General features: G+C 34.2%; 1 protein-coding gene across 1 annotated transcript in view; it reads right to left on the bottom strand.

Annotated features, from left to right (window-relative positions):
• Positions 1-207: 207 nt before the first annotated feature.
• TTC6 (tetratricopeptide repeat domain 6) overlaps positions 208-18,752 on the bottom strand; it is a 60,991-nt gene continuing 42,446 nt past the window's right edge. The window contains exons 14-26 of the mRNA XM_061998821.1: positions 18,213-18,289; positions 17,116-17,276; positions 15,136-15,204; positions 13,676-13,825; positions 13,275-13,415; positions 12,543-12,656; positions 10,966-11,085; positions 8,931-9,004; positions 6,146-6,356; positions 3,690-3,842; positions 3,321-3,491; positions 1,717-1,942; positions 208-344 (exon numbers count right to left, since the gene is read on the bottom strand). Of these exons, the coding sequence (XP_061854805.1) occupies positions 208-344; positions 1,717-1,942; positions 3,321-3,491; positions 3,690-3,842; positions 6,146-6,356; positions 8,931-9,004; positions 10,966-11,085; positions 12,543-12,656; positions 13,275-13,415; positions 13,676-13,825; positions 15,136-15,204; positions 17,116-17,276; positions 18,213-18,289 (1,804 nt within the window). The remainder of the gene's footprint in view (positions 345-1,716; positions 1,943-3,320; positions 3,492-3,689; positions 3,843-6,145; positions 6,357-8,930; positions 9,005-10,965; positions 11,086-12,542; positions 12,657-13,274; positions 13,416-13,675; positions 13,826-15,135; positions 15,205-17,115; positions 17,277-18,212; positions 18,290-18,752) is intronic.

The raw sequence follows: 18,752 nt of genomic DNA, 5'->3' as shown, positions 1-18,752 counted from the left end.
ATAAAAATTATATGTGGCATTTTATTCTTAAATAACAGGCTAGTTTTGCACAAAGAAGGTAATTACATTATTTAGGAGAATAAAATGTATGTGAAATATATTAAAAAAAAGATAAATTGTAATTTATTTTTGCATGTTAGACTTTTAAAATTAGAAATCTGAGAAATCTGTAAATAGAACCCCAGTGGTATGAGAACTGATATCTTTTCACGTGGAATGAATCTGTTCTTGAATGCTGATTGCTTGTTTGTAGTCTTCTACAGCCTCTTTACTTAAACCCAATTTACCACGGATATCAGCTCTAAATTTATACATCATGGCATCATTAGGCTGAATTGTCAATGCTGTAAAAATAAGAAATAGAATGTTAGAAACTTTTTCTTTTAACATTATTATACGATTATAAAGAGAAGCACTGTTCAAAAACTTTTGTCAGTGCTCAAATTCTGCTCCAAATGTGCTTTCACTGGGGAAAACATATTACATACACACATTGTACATCAAGAGGTAGGCAACTTTATATCTCAGATTTTTTTTCTCTTTTAGATGCCATTTATGAATCTCATTTTAATTTTGTGCTGACAGAATAAACTCCAAATTTCTATGAAATAAGCAAAATTTTAGAGAAGAAAACTACCACCATCCAACTTCTGGAATATGGCAATGAACCAAATATCTTATTCAGTTCCTTCCTTGTATCAAAAGGTACATGTTAGAAAGCTTAATCTACTGTTTTAAATTCTGCTTTAAAATTTTTTCTGAAAATCAGTCGTCTCCCTGATCCACTCAATTTTCACCAACACTATGAAAACATTGCCTAGAAAAGCCATGAAGTAAAAATGCTACTTTGACAAATTTCACTGCAAAAGTAAAATAATTTGTAAAAAAAAATATTTAAAAACCAACCAAACAACAACAAAACAAAAAAACTGAAGAGTTTTATGCTTTCAGGAAAGATCATTAGCTGTGCAATCAAGTGTTGTCAAATCAAAGTGACATTACAAAATTTTGTTTCAATAAAATTAATACAAACTAAATATAGCTTTAGTTGCTGGAAAGTGTTTGCTTGTATATCAAGAGCTAATGAATCTTGTGTTAGTAGCAATGACAAAAGCAGCAATGGAGTAATATAGTGCAGCTGTTTTAGACCTGAACAGAAGTTTCCATTTTCATTAAGATGAAGATAAAAGTTTAATTCAGTACCTCTTCTCTATGAACCATGCCTATTCCCACCAGAAGAGCTTGTATATTTATAAGTTTATATACTTATAAGAGAATTTACATACTTATAAGCTCAATATTGTTTCAAAACTTGTCTACAAAGAGCACAGGCATTAAACTGCATGTTTATCTATAAAATAAACTATCTGAATGCCATTTTCTAGGCACCTAGATGTCTGAACACATACACAGAATGCAAAAAAAGAGGAAAAAGAAAACACTTCATAATTAATGAGCACATTTAACTTTCTCTTTTCAATCACATTGTAATATCTGATCAAATTAGATAGAAAATATACTAGCCAAAATATACTTTCTGAATTGTGAAATAAAGTCACATAGCTTGTTATCATAATTGTTAGTATGCTACCATACATAATCATAGAATCATAGAATGGTAGGGGTTGGAGGGGACCTTTAGAGATCATCTAGTCCAACCCCCTGCAGAAGCAGGAAATAAGCAGAAAATAATCATGACAGGCAAATAAATATTACCTGTTGAAACATCTTTCTCTGCTAGTTCATATTGCTTCAATCCATTATAGAAATTTGCCCTGTAAAAATACAGTGCTGCAGAGAATGGGCAGAGACCAATTGCCTTCTCAAAGTCTTCTTTTGCTTCTTCAGTATTGTTTAGTAATGTATTTGTAATAGCACGATTCATAACAGCAGATTCGTTTCTTGGATCAAGTTGTAATACTTTGGAATAATAGCAATATGCCTACAAAACACATGAATTGGAGAAAGTATGCTGTTAAAATCTGAGGAAATGGCTTATATACAACTTGTAAATTCCATTTTGTTTCTTTATGTTGTTAGTATTCTTAGGTCTTTACTTCTTCTGTTCAGCATTCTTTGTGCACAGAAAAGAGAGACACAGCACTGGTATGTTTATCCATAAATAAGTTGATCACCACCCAGATAGACTTTTGACAAAGAAATAAACTACACACTAAGACCAATTTGAATTAGCATAGAAAATAGCTTATAATGCAACACCTACTTTTACACTCTTTCTTCATAATGAGACAACTGCTCTGAGACAGTAAGAAGTCACAGAAATACAGTAAAAAGGGAGAACAGCCTGTGCAAGATCAGTTGTGGAAGAATAATGCCAGACACAAAAGAAAAGAGATCACATGATCATAAAAGAAGCCATGTGCAGGACACTGATCTCAGATTCCTAAAAAATTTCTCATCCATGTCTAACTAAAGCTCAAGAGCAACAAAGAATCTAACTCAGAGAAACATATAAAAATGTCTTTTCTTACATGCTCTACTTCCTGCGCTGTATGAAGTACAATCCAGGTTTAAAATCATATGTCAAGTCTGGCATGATGGCTATACACGATGAATTCCTTAATAAGTCAACTGTATCAAAGTGCTTACAGTTGCAACTCTAGGAGAGATTTACTTAAAGTGAATGAAATGTTCTGAAGCATCTGTGCTGGTTCTGGGTTTCCACAGCTGCTGGACCACAAATGAAATAAAAGCCTGAGTCTTTGCCCAGGAAATGTGACTGGAAGGTCAAAGGAAAAAAATCGTTTCAGGGGCCACCTTGCACAGAGGATAATAAATGGTCCTTGCATTCAAGCAGATTTCAAATTCTCTCACGAGAGTATCCAACTCTTCTGTACTCAAAATACTTACGAATTAGGGGATTTAGAACTCAAAAATTGCTGTGGTATCAGGAGGAAGATCTGACTTTTTGATTGAAGTTCATCAGCAGGAGATTCTTTTCATTTTCCTTGCATGGTGTTATAGTGAACCTGGGCAAGTTATTTAATGTATGGAACTTGGGCTGTGTGGGAAGTTACTGAACATCAGTGAGACCTTGGTATCTCAATCATTTTCAATTTTTTGTGACTTGTATCCTAGTTGTCATGAACCTTAGTTCATTGATATCAATGATAAAATACACAGTAGTAGGGCAATTATTTATTATTAATTACTACAGTTTGTTTCACCTCCTGGCAAAGGACCATTAAAGTCAATGAAAGAAAGCTTCATGTTAATTATACTTAGAGAGATTTATGCAAACAGTATTTCTTCAAGTAAAAAAGCTTTGAAGATAGCATGAAGACAGACTGTAGACTTACCTGTGAAAACTGTCGATTATGGAAGTAGATATTTCCTGCATTGAAGTAGGCTAATGCATAGCTTGGATCAACAGTAATTGCTTGTTGATAGTCCTTCATGGCACAAGGCAGATATCCCATTAACTGATTGATGACACCCCGACTTGTTAGCAATGGAGCAGTGGTAGTGAACTGAAAAGAACACAGATGCATTCTTACTCAAGGAAAATTTGCACTTCTAAAGTACTTTATTCTGGTTTTCGAAGATAGATTTACTCAAAAAAAAAAAAAGAAATGGACCTTCTAATCTAAATTGGCAGCTATTAATATACAGTATTGTCTGGCTTCATGGCAACAGTTTTAGTAACATCATTTCAAGCTAGCACCTACCTTTAGTGCAGTATTTGTGTCTTGATATGCAGCAAAAGTTTCACCTATTTGAAGACAGACTGAAGCTCGTCCTTCATATGCAGCATGGCATTTTGAATCAATGCAAATGGCAGCTGTAAATTGGCTCCATGCTCTCTGAAGCTTTCCAAGGATCTAAAATAAAATCCAATGTGTCCACAATAAGAAACACCAAACACAGTGATGTTCCCACTTGAAAAAATACAGCAAAGAATGGAAGTATGTTTATATCTACAAACAAAAAAAGTTCACTAACAGGAGAAAAAAAAAATCAAATGCCTTGCTAATTTTCAAATATCATTTATTTGATTTATGCATATATTTTTTATGCATATTTATGCAATATGCACTGTCTTTGTAACTGTGTAATAGCTCTGTCACAGCCATTTTAACTGCAAGTGTTCTCTCTTCTGCATCTGCATCACAGAATTACAGAATGATTGAGTCTTAGAAGAGATCTCTGGAGACTGTCAAGGCCAAACCCTAATTTAAAGCAGGGTCAGTTACAGTAGGTTGCCCAGGACCATGTGCAGTTAGATTTTTAATATCTTCAAGGATGGAGACCTCCCAGCCTCTATGGGCAATCTGTTCCAGTGTTTTATCATCCTCACAGTAAAAAAAAAAAAAAAAAAGAAAAAAAGAAAAAAAAGTTTTCTGATGTCTAAATGGAATTTCCTGTATTCCAGTTTGTGACCTTTTCCTCCTTTCCTGTCTCTATGTACCATTAGGAAGAGTGTGGCTTCATTTTATTTACACTCCATCAGATATTTATACCTATTTATAAGATTCCCCCTTAAGCCATCATCTGTCTTTCCTTCTCCTTTTATGACAGATGCTTCAAGCCCTTAATCATCTCAGTGGCCCTTTGCTAGATGAGCATTGCCAGTACTTTCATGTCTCTCTTGTACTGGAGAGCCCAGAATTGGACACAGTACTCCAGATATGGCCTCATATCTAGAGACTAGAGGAGAGGATCATCTCCCTCAACCTTCTGACAATGTTGCTCCAAATATAGCCCAGAGAATCATTGCCTTCTTTACTGCAAGGTCACATCACTGACAATTTCAGGTCGTTGTCCATTGGAACCTCCAAATCCCTTTCTGCAAAGCTGCTTTTGAGACAGTCAGCTCTGAGCTTGTAATGGTGCATGAGCTTATTCCTCCCTAGATGCACAACTTCTCACTTTCCTTTGTTGTACTTGATGAGGTTCCTCTCTGCATTTCTCCAGGCTTTCCAGGCCATCATCCTTCTAAATAACAGCACAACCATTTGGTGTATCAACCACTCTTACCAATTTTGCATGATTTGAAAACTTGCTGAAGGTGTACTCCATCATCCAGGTCACTAATTCAGATATTAGACAGTAGTGGACCCATTACTGACATCTAAGAGTAATTTGCTAGCAGTTGGCCTCCAGCTGGACTTTCTGGCACCAATAATAACCCTTTGAGCCTTTGAGTTCATCAGTTTTAATTTCAAGTCACTGTCCACTTACTTAGAACATACTTTAGCAGGTTTTCTATGAAGACCTGATGAAAGACTACTGAAAGCTTTGCTAAGGTGGAGATAAAGAGCATTCACTGCTCCCCTTATTCACCAAGTTAGTCATCATATCCTATCAGGCTGATTAGATAGAATTTCTCCTTCAGAAACTCATGAGGACTACTCCAAATCAACTTCTTGTCCTTTACATGTTAAAAATAGTGTCCAAAATTACCTGCTTCATCATCCTTCCAGAGACTGAAGTGAGGTTGACCAGCTTGATGTTCTCTAGATCTTACTTCTTGCCATTCTTGAAGACAGGAGTGACATTTCAGCCAGCCTTCAGGAACCTCTACCAATTGCTATGACCTTTCACAGCTAATTGAGAGTGGCCTCACAGTTCCATTAGGTTCCATGGATTTGTGTATGGCCATTTTGCTTAAATGTTCCCTAACTTGATTCTCCTCCACCAAAGGTAAGTAAAAGTACCGAAGTAAAGAAGACATTGAGTGCCTCTGTGTATCCTTTATCACCACATCTCTAGTCACACTCAGTAGCAGGCTCATACTTTCCCTAGTTTTCTAGTACTAGTTCCCTAATTTTAAGATGTACTTATAGAAGTCTTTCCTATTTACCTGCATATTCCTCACCAGATTCAACTCTTCATGAGTTGCACAGGAGTTAGTGATCTGAAGAATTATATATTGAACTTCACATAGCATTAGGTTGTTCAGTGAAAGTGCTTTCCCTGGATGGTATACTGTACCTGGTGAAAGACTTAGTACAGTCAAGAAAGTGCTAAATTCTGGGCAAGCAGGCCTCTTGGAACCACAGGCATGATGTAAACACTTTGTCTAATATATATATTGATTAAGTAAAGGTGGAAGGTGAATCATCTAGTTCATCACTGTTAGATTAAACACAGTAACAATGAACAATTAATTTCAGCATGTTACCTGCAAGTTGTATCCTAAGCCAATTCTGGCTTTTATACACTCTGGATTCAAGTGAATTGCTCTCAAGAAATCTTTCTGTGCTTGTTTACAACCAGTCTCATGTCCATTTTCCATGTATGAATTTCCACGTCCAACATAGGCATCCACAGAAAAAGGATCCAGTTTGAGAACCTGGTCAAATGATCTCACAGCTTCTTCAAACTCATGAAGTCTAAAAACAGAGATATTAATGTTTGCCGTTTAGATCACAGAATCACAGAATGGAAGGGGTTGGAAGTGATCTAGCCCAACCCCCCTTCAGAAGCAGGTCCACCTAGATCAGGTCACCCAGGAATGTGTCCAGGTGGGTTTTGAAAACCTCCAGAGAAGGAGCTTCCACACTCTCCCTAGGCAGCCTGTGAAAGGGCTCCCTCATCCTCACTGTAAAATAGTTTTTTCTTATGGTTAAATGGAACCTTTTGTGTTCCAGCTTCTTTTCATTACCCCTTGTCCTGTCACTAGATACAACCAAAAAAAGTGATGTCTTAGCCTCCTGACATCCACCATTTAGAAATTTGGCCTCTTTAAAGGTCAAGGCTTGTCCGTGGGATGCCCAGTTCAGCAAGGATAGTAGGACAGTCTGAACTACAGAGAATTTTCACAGAGATTACAGATTTGTTGGGCAAGCTTAATACTCATAAGTCACTCAGACCTGATGGGATGCATATAAGAGTGCTGAGGGAGCTGGCTGATGTGTTTGTTAAGCTGCCCTCCATCGTTTCTGAACATTCATGGAGGACAGGCAAACTGCCTGAGGACTGGAGAAAGGCCAATGTCACTCCAGTCTTCAAAAAGGGCAGGAAGGATGACCTGGGAAACTACAGGCTGATCAGCCTCACCTCCATCCCTGGAAAGGTGATGGAACAAGTCATCCTGAATGTTGTTACTAAACACATGAAGGAAAAGATGGTTATCAGTGGGAGTCAACATGGATTCATCAAGAGGAAGTCCTGTTTGACCAACCTGATAGCCTTCTATGAGGGCAAAACTGGCTGGCTAGATGAGGGGAGAGCAGTTATAATAGTGAAGGTGGTCAGTGTAAGAACTTGCAGACTTCAGCTTGAATTCCTTGGCTCAAGGAAGAAAACAGCAAAACTCTCATTAACTTTTCCTGAGCTACATTTTTACCTTTTCAACAGTTTGCAACTGAGAGAGTTTTCAACTGTCTCAACTCAGAGACCTTATCTGAGTCATTCATGCTGTCCAAATGTCACAACTAAACACATTTTTGCTAGTCTGTTCAGACCAGATGTTTCAGCCATAAATAATTTACTTCTAACGCAAGTCTTCTCTCTGTTTTTCCTCATTCAAATCCCTGAACTTATTTAAACTGTGCTATACTTGCAGGGTAAAAAGTGACGATATTCAGGGTTCTAACCATAGTGATGTAACAGTAGGACACATGTATCAGTGTACTGTCCTACAGTATCCACCCTGAGATAAAACTTGATGCACCTGACATATACTGAGTAGGAATAAAAAGGGTTAAATACATAAAATATCAATGAATACCAGCAAGTATCTTTACATATGAAGTAAAAAAATTATCATTTCAAAGTAGAAAATAATTTTACCAAGATGATACTGAAAGATAAGGTATTATTTGAATATAAGCTACCTGCATCTACCTGAAGCACAGCCTGACTTCTTTACCAAAAGAGGAAAGATTAAATAAATGTAACTAACAAATAACCTAAAGGGTTGTAAACAAAGTGCTTTTTGAAAGCACAACATTTGCTGCAAAAACAAATTACCGCTTCATTCCAATCCTGTTGACAGGTAGTCATGAGGTTAGAAGATGCAGGCTAGATCCTAAACACACCTTAAAATGGGTTATACAACTGAGTAACATACTAGAGACTGCTTTTGACAGTTCAATACAGACAAGAGCACCAAAATCATACGTTCAGTTCTTAAAAGCAGGACGCACCATTTCTGTGTGAGTTCTACATCATACAGTTTTTCATACAGCGAGTTATGCCCAAACTATCAGGCATAGTTACATCTGAAGTTTTGATGCTATAATCCTATGTCTCCCTCCACACTACCTCAGCAGCAACAAGGTTAGCCAGTGACAGATGGCAGAGTAGCTGTAGAATAAAAGAGTAAAGACTAAAGTCTTTACTAAAGACTAAAGACTAAACTAATAGGCAGACACCTATTAAAATTTCCTTTTAATCAACGGTGATGTTTGTATGAAATAGGAGCTATCAGCTCAATGTACCATTGTGTTAAGTACACTAAGATACTAATGTATATCTTATTTATTCCAATTTCTATCTTTTTGAGGAGATTAACAGATTTAATTCAATCTTTCTAGATAAATCTTGTATTTATGAAACTACACTTTACAATTTCCAAATTAAAAAAGAAGACAAGAAAGACCATTGAAATATTTGCTTTTCTTTAAAGGATAGGGTGTATATTTAAACAGAAATTGTATCCTAACTAATTTTGAACAAACAATTCTGTTTATCTCATAATTTGTCAGTCCTTCTCTTTGTTCTGTTTGATCATGCTAGTATTTCTTCCTGACAGTGACATGAAAATACTTGCTTGATACCAAAAGAGTGTGATACCAGTTGTTACACTTGAAAAGTATCTAATTTTCTTTTTTCCACTCCTCTTTATCATTTTCTCTCCCCCTAGTTTTCAGTGTTGTTGATACAAAAAGGTGAACAGGAATAAAAATCTCAGTCATTATTTCATTTTTCTACTCTCCATCAAACAAAACTACATATGTTACCTGTGACAGCAGATTCCAATAGCTTCAAAGATCCGGCTATCATCCGGACTAAGCAACGTTGCTTCTTTAAAGTCCTGAAAAAGGACAGACATTAATCCATGCAAATAGTTATTGTTTCACTTCACCTACAATTGTGGTTTTAGCTAAACAATTTTATACTTCTATAAAAAGGGATTTAATGTTCAGAAGCACTGGTGATGTGCTTAATTTACATGCTTCGTGTCCCAAATCGATGGAGCAAAATCTCCAAAGTTATGTGAGATCATTGTATTTCCTAAAAACTGGAAAGAAACACTTCCAGAAACACCACCTCCCAGAAAGGCAGTTTTTGGTGCTTTTTTACAGAAATATCATACCCACACTGTTGCTATTAAATGCATATTTACTTAAAATATATTTTGCTTTAAGCAATTTCAATAGAATCTTCCAGTAATTATATATAATTTTTTTAAGCAAAACCTCTTTTTTTCACAATAAAAATTAGAGGTTTTTAAAAAATCTACTGAGACACACTTCTCATTCAGCAAACCCTCTCAAAGAATATCCAGCAAAGCTAACAGGATTCCTTATGTGCACAATTTGGAGTACACTCTCTGCTCTATACATGGAGCAGAGCAAAAGCAAGATCAAAGTTTCAAGGATCAGTTTTAGCTCCATTAATCCAAAGGTCCTGTCCTCACAGGTAACTGCACACTTCTCAGAATCAACTGGAAAAGACATCTCTATGTAGCAATTCATATCTTCTATAGACCAAATTGTAAATTTTCCTTATATTCCAGTGTTCCTTTATATTCCAGTGTCCTCAGTTCAGGAATACACTCATTTCAAGTGTTATGTATCTCTGCTTAAGTAATTATACCTTAACTGAATCAGCACTATGCATGCATACAAATACACTCTTTGCAATAAAATATTGTCAGAACTGATACATAAGGACTCAAGCATATTTCTAATCACTGATGTTTTTCTTTAATTAGCTGTTATATTTTTGTACTTGTTATCTAATTGTGATTTTATAAATTTGTTTTTACTACAATCCAGCTGATTGTTCCAGTTTCTACAGCCTTACATATCAGTTTGTACCACCTCAGTCTCTTTTCTGAGCATTCCTGATCAGCTTCCTTGAAGCATAAGTGACCAATAACACAATATTTCTACTTAAATTATTTCTTTGCAAAGTCTACCAATTATTAAGAGCTTCTGTTGTGCGCTTCCAGTAGGTCATTTCTGGGTCACTGTAGTGGGATTCATATTCATTTTTTATTTTTCATTTGAAAATAAGAAATATTACTCAATTTTTAGAATGCTTATGCTGAAATTGTTGCTGTCATGCAAAGAAGATAACATATTCTAAAGTTACTAGTCCACAATGGAAGCAATGAATGCACCAGTTTACACTGAAAAGAAAGAACCCTACTTTTTAAAAAACTAAAACCTTTAGAAAACTTTAAAACTATTTAAAATTTAAAAATAAAAGCCCATATGTGTGAAAGAGTACTGTTTAACTGTCAAGTTCCCAGCCTGCTATTGCTATATTAGATGAACTTTCATGGAATGAGTCCTTTGCACTGTAAGTCAGTGTCAGAAACATACTACTTTCAAATATTTAAGAAAATTATTTTAAAATCAAACCCTTCCTGCCCTTTCAACAAAAAGGATCATTCACACACATGCACATAGAGGAAGAAAACAAGCCCACTAAGCTACAGTCTCCATGTACTTGGGCTGCTGCGGTGAAATATTACTCATTTGGACCCAACATAAATTACTCCAAGATTAAAAAAGAAGGAAAAAATCTGGTTGTTGTTTATTAAATTTTGTACAAACCCATGTTTAACTCTAGCATCACAAAATTTTAAAACAAATGAAACTGCATTTTATTTGCATCCTCATAGCCAGACTGGTGTGAGGTGTTGAGTAAAGGAGAACTGAGCACAAACTATTTCAGAAGAATATAAAAATTATCAAGTTGGTCTTAAATCAGCCATTCCTGATGTAAACAGAAAACTTTACATTTACTTTTTCATATTTGTACCTCACATGCATTAGCATAATCATCAAGTTCCATGTAGAATAGTCCACGATTAATTAACACTTTAAAAGCTATTTCCTTACTCAATTCAAACAGAAGAAGAATTCCATAATCTTTCAAAGCCTACAAAAACATAAAATATATTTTAAACTATAATTTCTTCAGAGGGATACAATGATACATCAAAAGACATGCTTTCAAATTCCAACAAATCATGTATGTAAGACTGCAGTGTGGCTATTCCAATGTTTCCCTGTTTCCTGAGTGACTTTAACTAAATTTGGAGCCTTTTGTAATTACATGGATACTCATTTCTAGAGTACAGAATTAAATACATAACACGACACAGTTAAAATTTTTTTTTGCATTATATAGAATTCAGAGTTAGAAAGCATTATTTCTTCTGCTAAATTTTATGTCCAAATTTTCTTTTAAGGAAACCACAAGAAATTATTCTAGACTGATTAGTCATTAATCAATGCCAAAGATACTATTAAAATCAAGTATCTTCAAATATGATTTATTGTTACTGAAAAATCCAAGTACTAGTTGTATTAACTAAATTTGGGTATAAATTTTGTAAAGGAGTAAATGGTGACATAACTAGATAAGACTGAAGAAGACTCAGTTCTCAAATTTATCAAAACTGAACAATATTTCAACAATGTATGACCTGAAGAAGTTCTAGCCCAACTCTTTTTTACCTGAAGAATGGATTTTTATAGTATACTTGAGAATAAATACTTTAGAGCTCATATGAAAAAATGTCCTAGAGAGCAGTATTCCATATACTAGCTGCTTAGGAGAAGTTCTATTCTTTGTCACTTCCAAGCTAAGTCAGATATTAGAAATAGCTTTAAAGAAAAAAATCCATCAATAATATATTACATTTTTTCTGCAAATTCCCTTATATTTTAAGAGGCTTTTCTGGAGAGTGATAGCAAAGAAAAGCTATTATAATACCTTATTAATGAAGCAACTATCATTGTCACATGTTAAGCTTTTACCTTTAAATACTGCAATTACCTATTTTTCTTTACCCATCTGCAGCATTCTTGACTGATTAAACTCTCTAACAACAAATAGCCTTTGGCCAAGGTTAATTTGACTTTAAACATCCAAGCTCCAATACTTAGGAATCAGTTTCGGAAAACAGGCCTCATCAAAAAGACAATTCAACATCATTATGTTCCCAGCTGCATGGTACTCTCGTGTGCCCAGTTGTACCTTTGCTTTAAAACAGATGTAGAAAACCAGAAACACTAAGGCAGCACACAGCTAAGTTAACAGAAGTATAAAAATACATCCAGAAAAACACTAAATGAAGGTTGGATGTAGTCCAAATCCGTGTTTTGATACAGCCTTCTTCTGGATATAGTTCTTATATTTTCAAAGGGATATCAAATTTAATTAATTCAACAGAAAAGAGTAAAAATATTTTTTTCAAACAATTTCCTGAAGCACACAATCATTCAGGAAGACATTGCAAGAGGTCAGAAAGTCTGACTAATTGTCAATAACAGGTTACTAGCCAATATGATGGAGTGCCCACATGATATTGAAAAAAAAAAAAATCACACCTTTCTGAAGTCCTTTATTTGATGATAACAGATTGCTCTGTTATAATATGCCAAAATGCAAGTTTTGTTGAGGTCAATAGCTTTGGAAAGATCTTCAACTGCAGCTTTAATTGTCTGTGAATGAAAAATACTAAGTATAAATTGTAGTTCAGAATTCATGACAAGGCACATTCTTCCTCAATAGCCTATTGTAAAATTTTATTTCATCGCTTTACATTTTAGTTCATCAGTATTGGAAGGCATCCAACCACTACAATATATCCTCTAGGAACAACTTACTGCAGAGGGAGCTCTTATTCAGAAGTTCTCTGTTCAAAGGCTGGGTAAACAAACATTCTCGGTGTTTTTCTTACATCACATCCAAATACTGCAATACATAATCAGTCCTTCATTTTACTAGTTTACATTTTATATCTTAATATAACACAGAAGGTACCTTTTGTGGACTTTTGGTACTTATGTCTATCACTAGATAAGAATCTATTCTGTGGAACTTAAGAGGAGAATAACTAGATAGATGTTCGGAAGTTTCTCCAACTCATCAATGATTTGCAGTTACACAGAACAACCAGAGAGTAGCTTCAATGGGAATAGGAAAGTATATTCCCAAAGTGGAATTCCTGGTTTCCAGCACCACGCTTTTACCATTATTTCACCATTGAAAGTGTCAAGTAAGATACATTCAGTTTTAAGGGAGAATGCAAAAGTACAACAAAAAAAAGAAAGTCCCACCTTATTTTGATACTTTAAAGTTCCTCTGTAAAAGTAAGCTTGCACACTGTTAGGAAGAATTTTGATCGCCTCGTTGCAATTCATAATTGCTTTAGAGTATCTACCTTTACTTGCATAGTAAGCGGCACGACTCATATATGCCTGTGGAGATGAAGACAGAACAATGACATGGTGAAAAACAGTTTTGCTCAGCACTAGTAACAAGGATTAAATAGAAGACAGAAATTAAAAGTATATAAAAACATACATCTTACAAAGTTTGTAGCTTCTTTTATTTAATTCTTGCCATGTGCTTACTGGCATGTTACAAGGCAATAAACTCATAAATGCAAGACCTGTCAGTCTTTGAATCCATCTAAAAACACATCACAGAAACAAAGCATCATGAGTCTTTACATTACCTGGAAATGTGATGGACAAAGAGCAAGTGCTTGATTGAAATCTCTGATGCAGTTAGCTTCTCCGAGCTGCATTCTACACAGTCCTCGCTGATAAAAAGCATCGGGGTAACTTGAATGTAGTCTGATAGCCATACTAAAAGCATTACAGGCCTAAAAGGATGATATATTATCTGGGTTAAATATGTTCTGTTTGTCCAGTTGAATTGAAATCATAGGCTAACTCACTGATTCTTTTGCACAGCTAGCTATGAGATATTTTTGGATTCAGAACCCACCAGGTACCCACATTGGATTTTATCACTTTCATCCATTTACTGCTACTTAAAATTTTGTAATATTTAGCACCCTACTTAATGCAATTGTAACCTCAAGAAGGCACAATTTAACTGACTTAATAATGTGATTTCTTATGTAGGACTGCAAAAGAGTAACCAAGCAGATGGTCTCCTGTCTGTAAGAGCTGAAAGAGTGACTTTTTTATCTTAACAGACAATGGATTAAGATAGCTAGTATGTACCTCCATTGAAATCCATTCAGAGAGTTTTTTTCTCTATATTGTACATTCAGTTACAAAGCTATAGGCTTTTCCAGGATCTACAGCTGTATAATCAGATGTATGTTGAGAAAGCAAGTCACCTTTTGCAATTCTCCTGTATTACCACATTCAGACAATTTTGACAGTCTTCTTCAAAAAAGAAATATAACTTTTGACAAATGGGGTTAGAAGCAGACAATGCAAGAAATTGTTCTCTTCCCTGTGGAATTCTGGTATTTCAAATGTTTCTAGTTTCTGTCTTGTGCCTTTTAGCAAATTAACAACTGAAATATATTTATTTAAATATCAATATTGAAAATATTTGTATGAACTCATATTAGGCCTATCACAATCTCACTGATAGGCTTTCAATAGTTTTCAACAGACATCTCTAATATAGTTAAAAGTACTGATTTTGTTGAAAGAAGAGAAAGATCTTTTTCTTAGGTAATACAGTTTATTTGTTAAGTATCATACAGAAGTACTGAAGAGAACCACACGTGTGTGTTATGGAACTATAGCAATATGAAAACAGTTAAATGGCAACCAACTCCATAATACAATGACCTAGGAATCTCCTCATCTAAGTTTACTACTAATTCACTGATACCCTTACATGAGTGTTGTTTTCCTTTAAGATCTGTGAAGACATTGATAAACAGATAAGAAATTGCCCTAGTTTGTTTTTTTTATTTCATCAGAATGGCAATTCATTGTATATATTTTAAAAATCATAACATTAGCACCTGAAAAATTACTCAAAAATTTGCAAGACAGTTTAGTGTATGTCATGAATTCAAAAGAAAATTGCTAAAAGGCAAGGGAGACTGTTTGAAATATTGAAATCTTTCATTCCATTATCATAGTTGTTTATAACCAGTGGATTCAAAGGCTACATATTATATTCTATATAATTAATACCAACCTGTAATAAACTTTTTTGCTTCAGGTAACACAGCCCTATGAGATAATATATTTCTGCAGTCTCAAATGTCTGAGGCAGGATTTTTGCTGAGGTCATCAGCAGCTTCACTGCTTTTTTAAAACTTCTCACAGCATCCTGCAACACAGAAGATAAATATTTTTTAAGCATTTAATTGAAAATGCAAGATTTAGTAGACATTTTAATTTTTCTTTTTCTTTTCTTTAGAATATCATAGTAAAAATGACTAGTCTGGTGTTCCTTGATGTTGCTGGAGTTACACACACTCTTGGTTTCTGAATGGTGCATGTTAACAACTGATCAGGAAAACAAATATCCCTGAGTTTTATTTATATTACACAAAGTAGCTAATGTACATGATCTAGAAATAATACACAGTTAATCCGTATTGTTATTTGGGTACATAAATATAGTTATTAATTACATTTATAGATTTATTTCCTCTGGAAGACAACATATACCTTTTGATGGAGTCTGATGATGATGAAGTATTTGTTACATATTTATGAAAATATTGACAAAGCATTTATTCAACAGACAGCTTACTAAATGCAATAACCATGAAGAAATATATTGAAAGAACCAGTCCTTCCACTGAAGGAACTTAAGTGAATAGCCTCTTAAAACCATACCATATCTCCAGATATGGACAATAATTCATGCATATTTAATAATGCTCTGGTTTAAAGGGGAGTGTGAGGAAAATAACCAAAAAAATATTAACAGTTCAAGATCAGTTATTCTTTGGCCTTTGAGAATTATGAAGGGACCACAGTTGAAAGTTTTAAGGTCAAGAAGAATAAAACAGTTATAGCATTTTTTTCTCTGAGTCTTACAAAATGAAGTATTTGTTTAGAAAAATAAGTTTCAAATGCCAGTGCCAATAAGGCCATCTGTAAATATTACATCTGCCTCTCTAAGTTGTCAAGGTAGTAGAAGTTTTAAGAAAAAAAAAAACAGGTCTGTATTTACCGTTATTTAAAAAAAAAACCTTCTCTTTTTCTACATTCAAATTACACTTATTCTCAGAAGAAAAAGAACTGTAGACACCTGAATTCATATAGAATTTGAAAGTCAAAGCCAATTCTCAGGGCATTATAGCCTGAAGTCTGACCATTTTCCTATATTGAGAGTATTTTGTGGTTTCTCTCCAGAAGCGGTGACAATTCAAGTCCTCACCTCAGGTAGAGCATGCTGAGAAATCAGGGAATTACTCTAATACACATCCTCTTAACCACAACAACTCAAATGGATTGAATAAGAGCTCCCTAATGATCATCATCTTTGACTTAGCACTGTTTCAAAGACAGCAGTACTAGTAATGTCTCATTATGATTTAAGACAAACAAAACATCCAAGCTTAATGATGGACGGATCAAGAGGTTTTATCTGGAGTATAATTTTTTCAAAGTGAACATCTTTTAATTTAAAAAGAACCTGCAATTGTGAGGCTAAGAGGAAACAGAAAGACTGTGAAATTTGAATACAGAACTTGTTAAGTAGAGTTAAGGGAAGCAGGACTCCATATATTTTGTATAAACAAGTAGAACTATATAAAAATGAACAGCTAACCCATTCTGCCAATTTCAATAATTCTCCAGGTCTAAAATATTGGCTAACTGCAGAACTCCGAAGAGTAACAATATTGGTTAAATGCTATGACATATGAGTATTCATATAAAGTTGATAGAATATCTGTAAATATACATTATATTTATAGTTCACCTTCACAAATTACATATATGTTTTTTATTAGATAAACACATTTTAAAACTAGAATAGTCCAATTTATGTTAAAATATTAATTAATTAGTTAAATCTTTACTCAGGTCTTACAATTTAAACAGTGAGGTACCTTGAAGGTTTATTTACATACAAGAACATTTCATAAAATATTAAAGTAATACAGAAAAAAAAAAGCACTATCTTGCTTAGCATATATATTATCTACATTTTTCTAACCTCAGTTTTCTTGGCTTTCATTTTTATTTTTCCTAAAATAACAAACATTGAAGGCTCAGGTTGAGTTGCAGTAGCTTCCTGTAAGCACTCTATGGCCTTATTGTGATTTTGACAAAATGACAGAATGAGTGCTTGCCGAACAGGCTGAGATGTAACAAATTCTGGAAAGAAATCACCATGAAAAACAATATTATTTTTTACTTCAACCTATATGTTTTCAAGTATAAAATATCTTTAAATTATATGCAAACTTTAAAATGGTGTCAAAATATTTGGAGTATCAATGTTTGTTTTAATATCCAAAAAAATACAAATATGAAGTAAATTCCAACAAAAGTCTTAAATTGAACAGATATTTATCAATGCGGGTAGTTTGATTGCTAAATATCTCCAAATATTTACTTTCTTCTCCTACATCTAAGAAAGCTTTGCTCTGCAGAATTATCACCACATGCCTGATCCGTTTTATGTTCTTGTGCGCTGTGTATCTACTCTTGGTCACTATCAGAGACAGGAAATTATTCCCACACAGTATGGCTATTCATGTCAGTTCACCAAGAACTTCAAGACACACTGAACACTCATTTTATGCCTAGCACATAGCAAGGAACTACTGAAAACATTGCTGTATACTGTTGAAAGTCATTGGGAAGGTTCAGTTCTAAAGCTATTTCATATTTTGTTAGGAAAGACTGTATATAGTCCTTTAAAGAATAAATTACCAGTATTGAAAGGTAGAAATAAAAACCAACAATAACTTAAATGAAATTCTGAAATCACAGGTGACAGTACTTGTTATAAAACTACATTTTCTTTGGATTCCACGGAAAGTAATCCTTACAATCTTTAGAATTACAACAATAATCTTAATAATAGAGTTTCTAAAATCCACCACAGACTGACAGCTGACAGATGAATGTATTTGTAATGTATTATTGTGAACAGCATTATTACCTTTAAAGGCTTCAGATATGCAACCATAATATTCCAGATAATGAGTTTGTATGCCTGAAAGTTTTGGGGGTTTTTTTTAAGAATTTCTTGGTTAAAAACTTGGTTCATAACTAACTAGGAAAATTGATGGAAATTGATGTTACCGTCATTAATTTCTGCAAGTTGGTGAATACATAAACTTGCCAGCTCATATTTCCTCAACTCCATTAAATATTGGCCCCTGTAATTAAATATTTTTGGATGTAATTAGTAAAACTATTTCCAGGCATTTTTTTGAAGCACAATTACTACTGCTAGAACATATTTTCATTAGTACAGAAAAAGGAAAAGCAGTATATTCCAATAAAATATCTGTTGAGCTTTCAGGGGTTTCTTTCCTCTCGCATTACAGTACCAGCAAATTAAATGCTTACCTCTCTTCAGATTGTAGGAGCTATAAAAATGCATTTTCTTTGGATTCCACAGATAGTAATCCTTACAATCTTAAGAATTGCAACAGTAATCTTAATAATACTGTTTCTAAAATCCACCACAGACTAACAGCTGACAGATGGATTCTGCTCTCAAGGACAACCTTTTTGCCTCTTTAGATAGCAGCATCAGTAAAAGAGGCCATGTTAGCCAAACCACATTTTAAAAGACAAGATGAATAAATCCACTCTTAAAACTGGGAAAATACAGCA

This window comes from Colius striatus, chromosome 6, assembly GCF_028858725.1.
Source record: "Colius striatus isolate bColStr4 chromosome 6, bColStr4.1.hap1, whole genome shotgun sequence".
In the NCBI taxonomy this organism is placed as follows: domain Eukaryota; kingdom Metazoa; phylum Chordata; class Aves; order Coliiformes; family Coliidae; genus Colius; species Colius striatus.
This window is presented reverse-complemented; position numbering and strand designations above follow the sequence as displayed.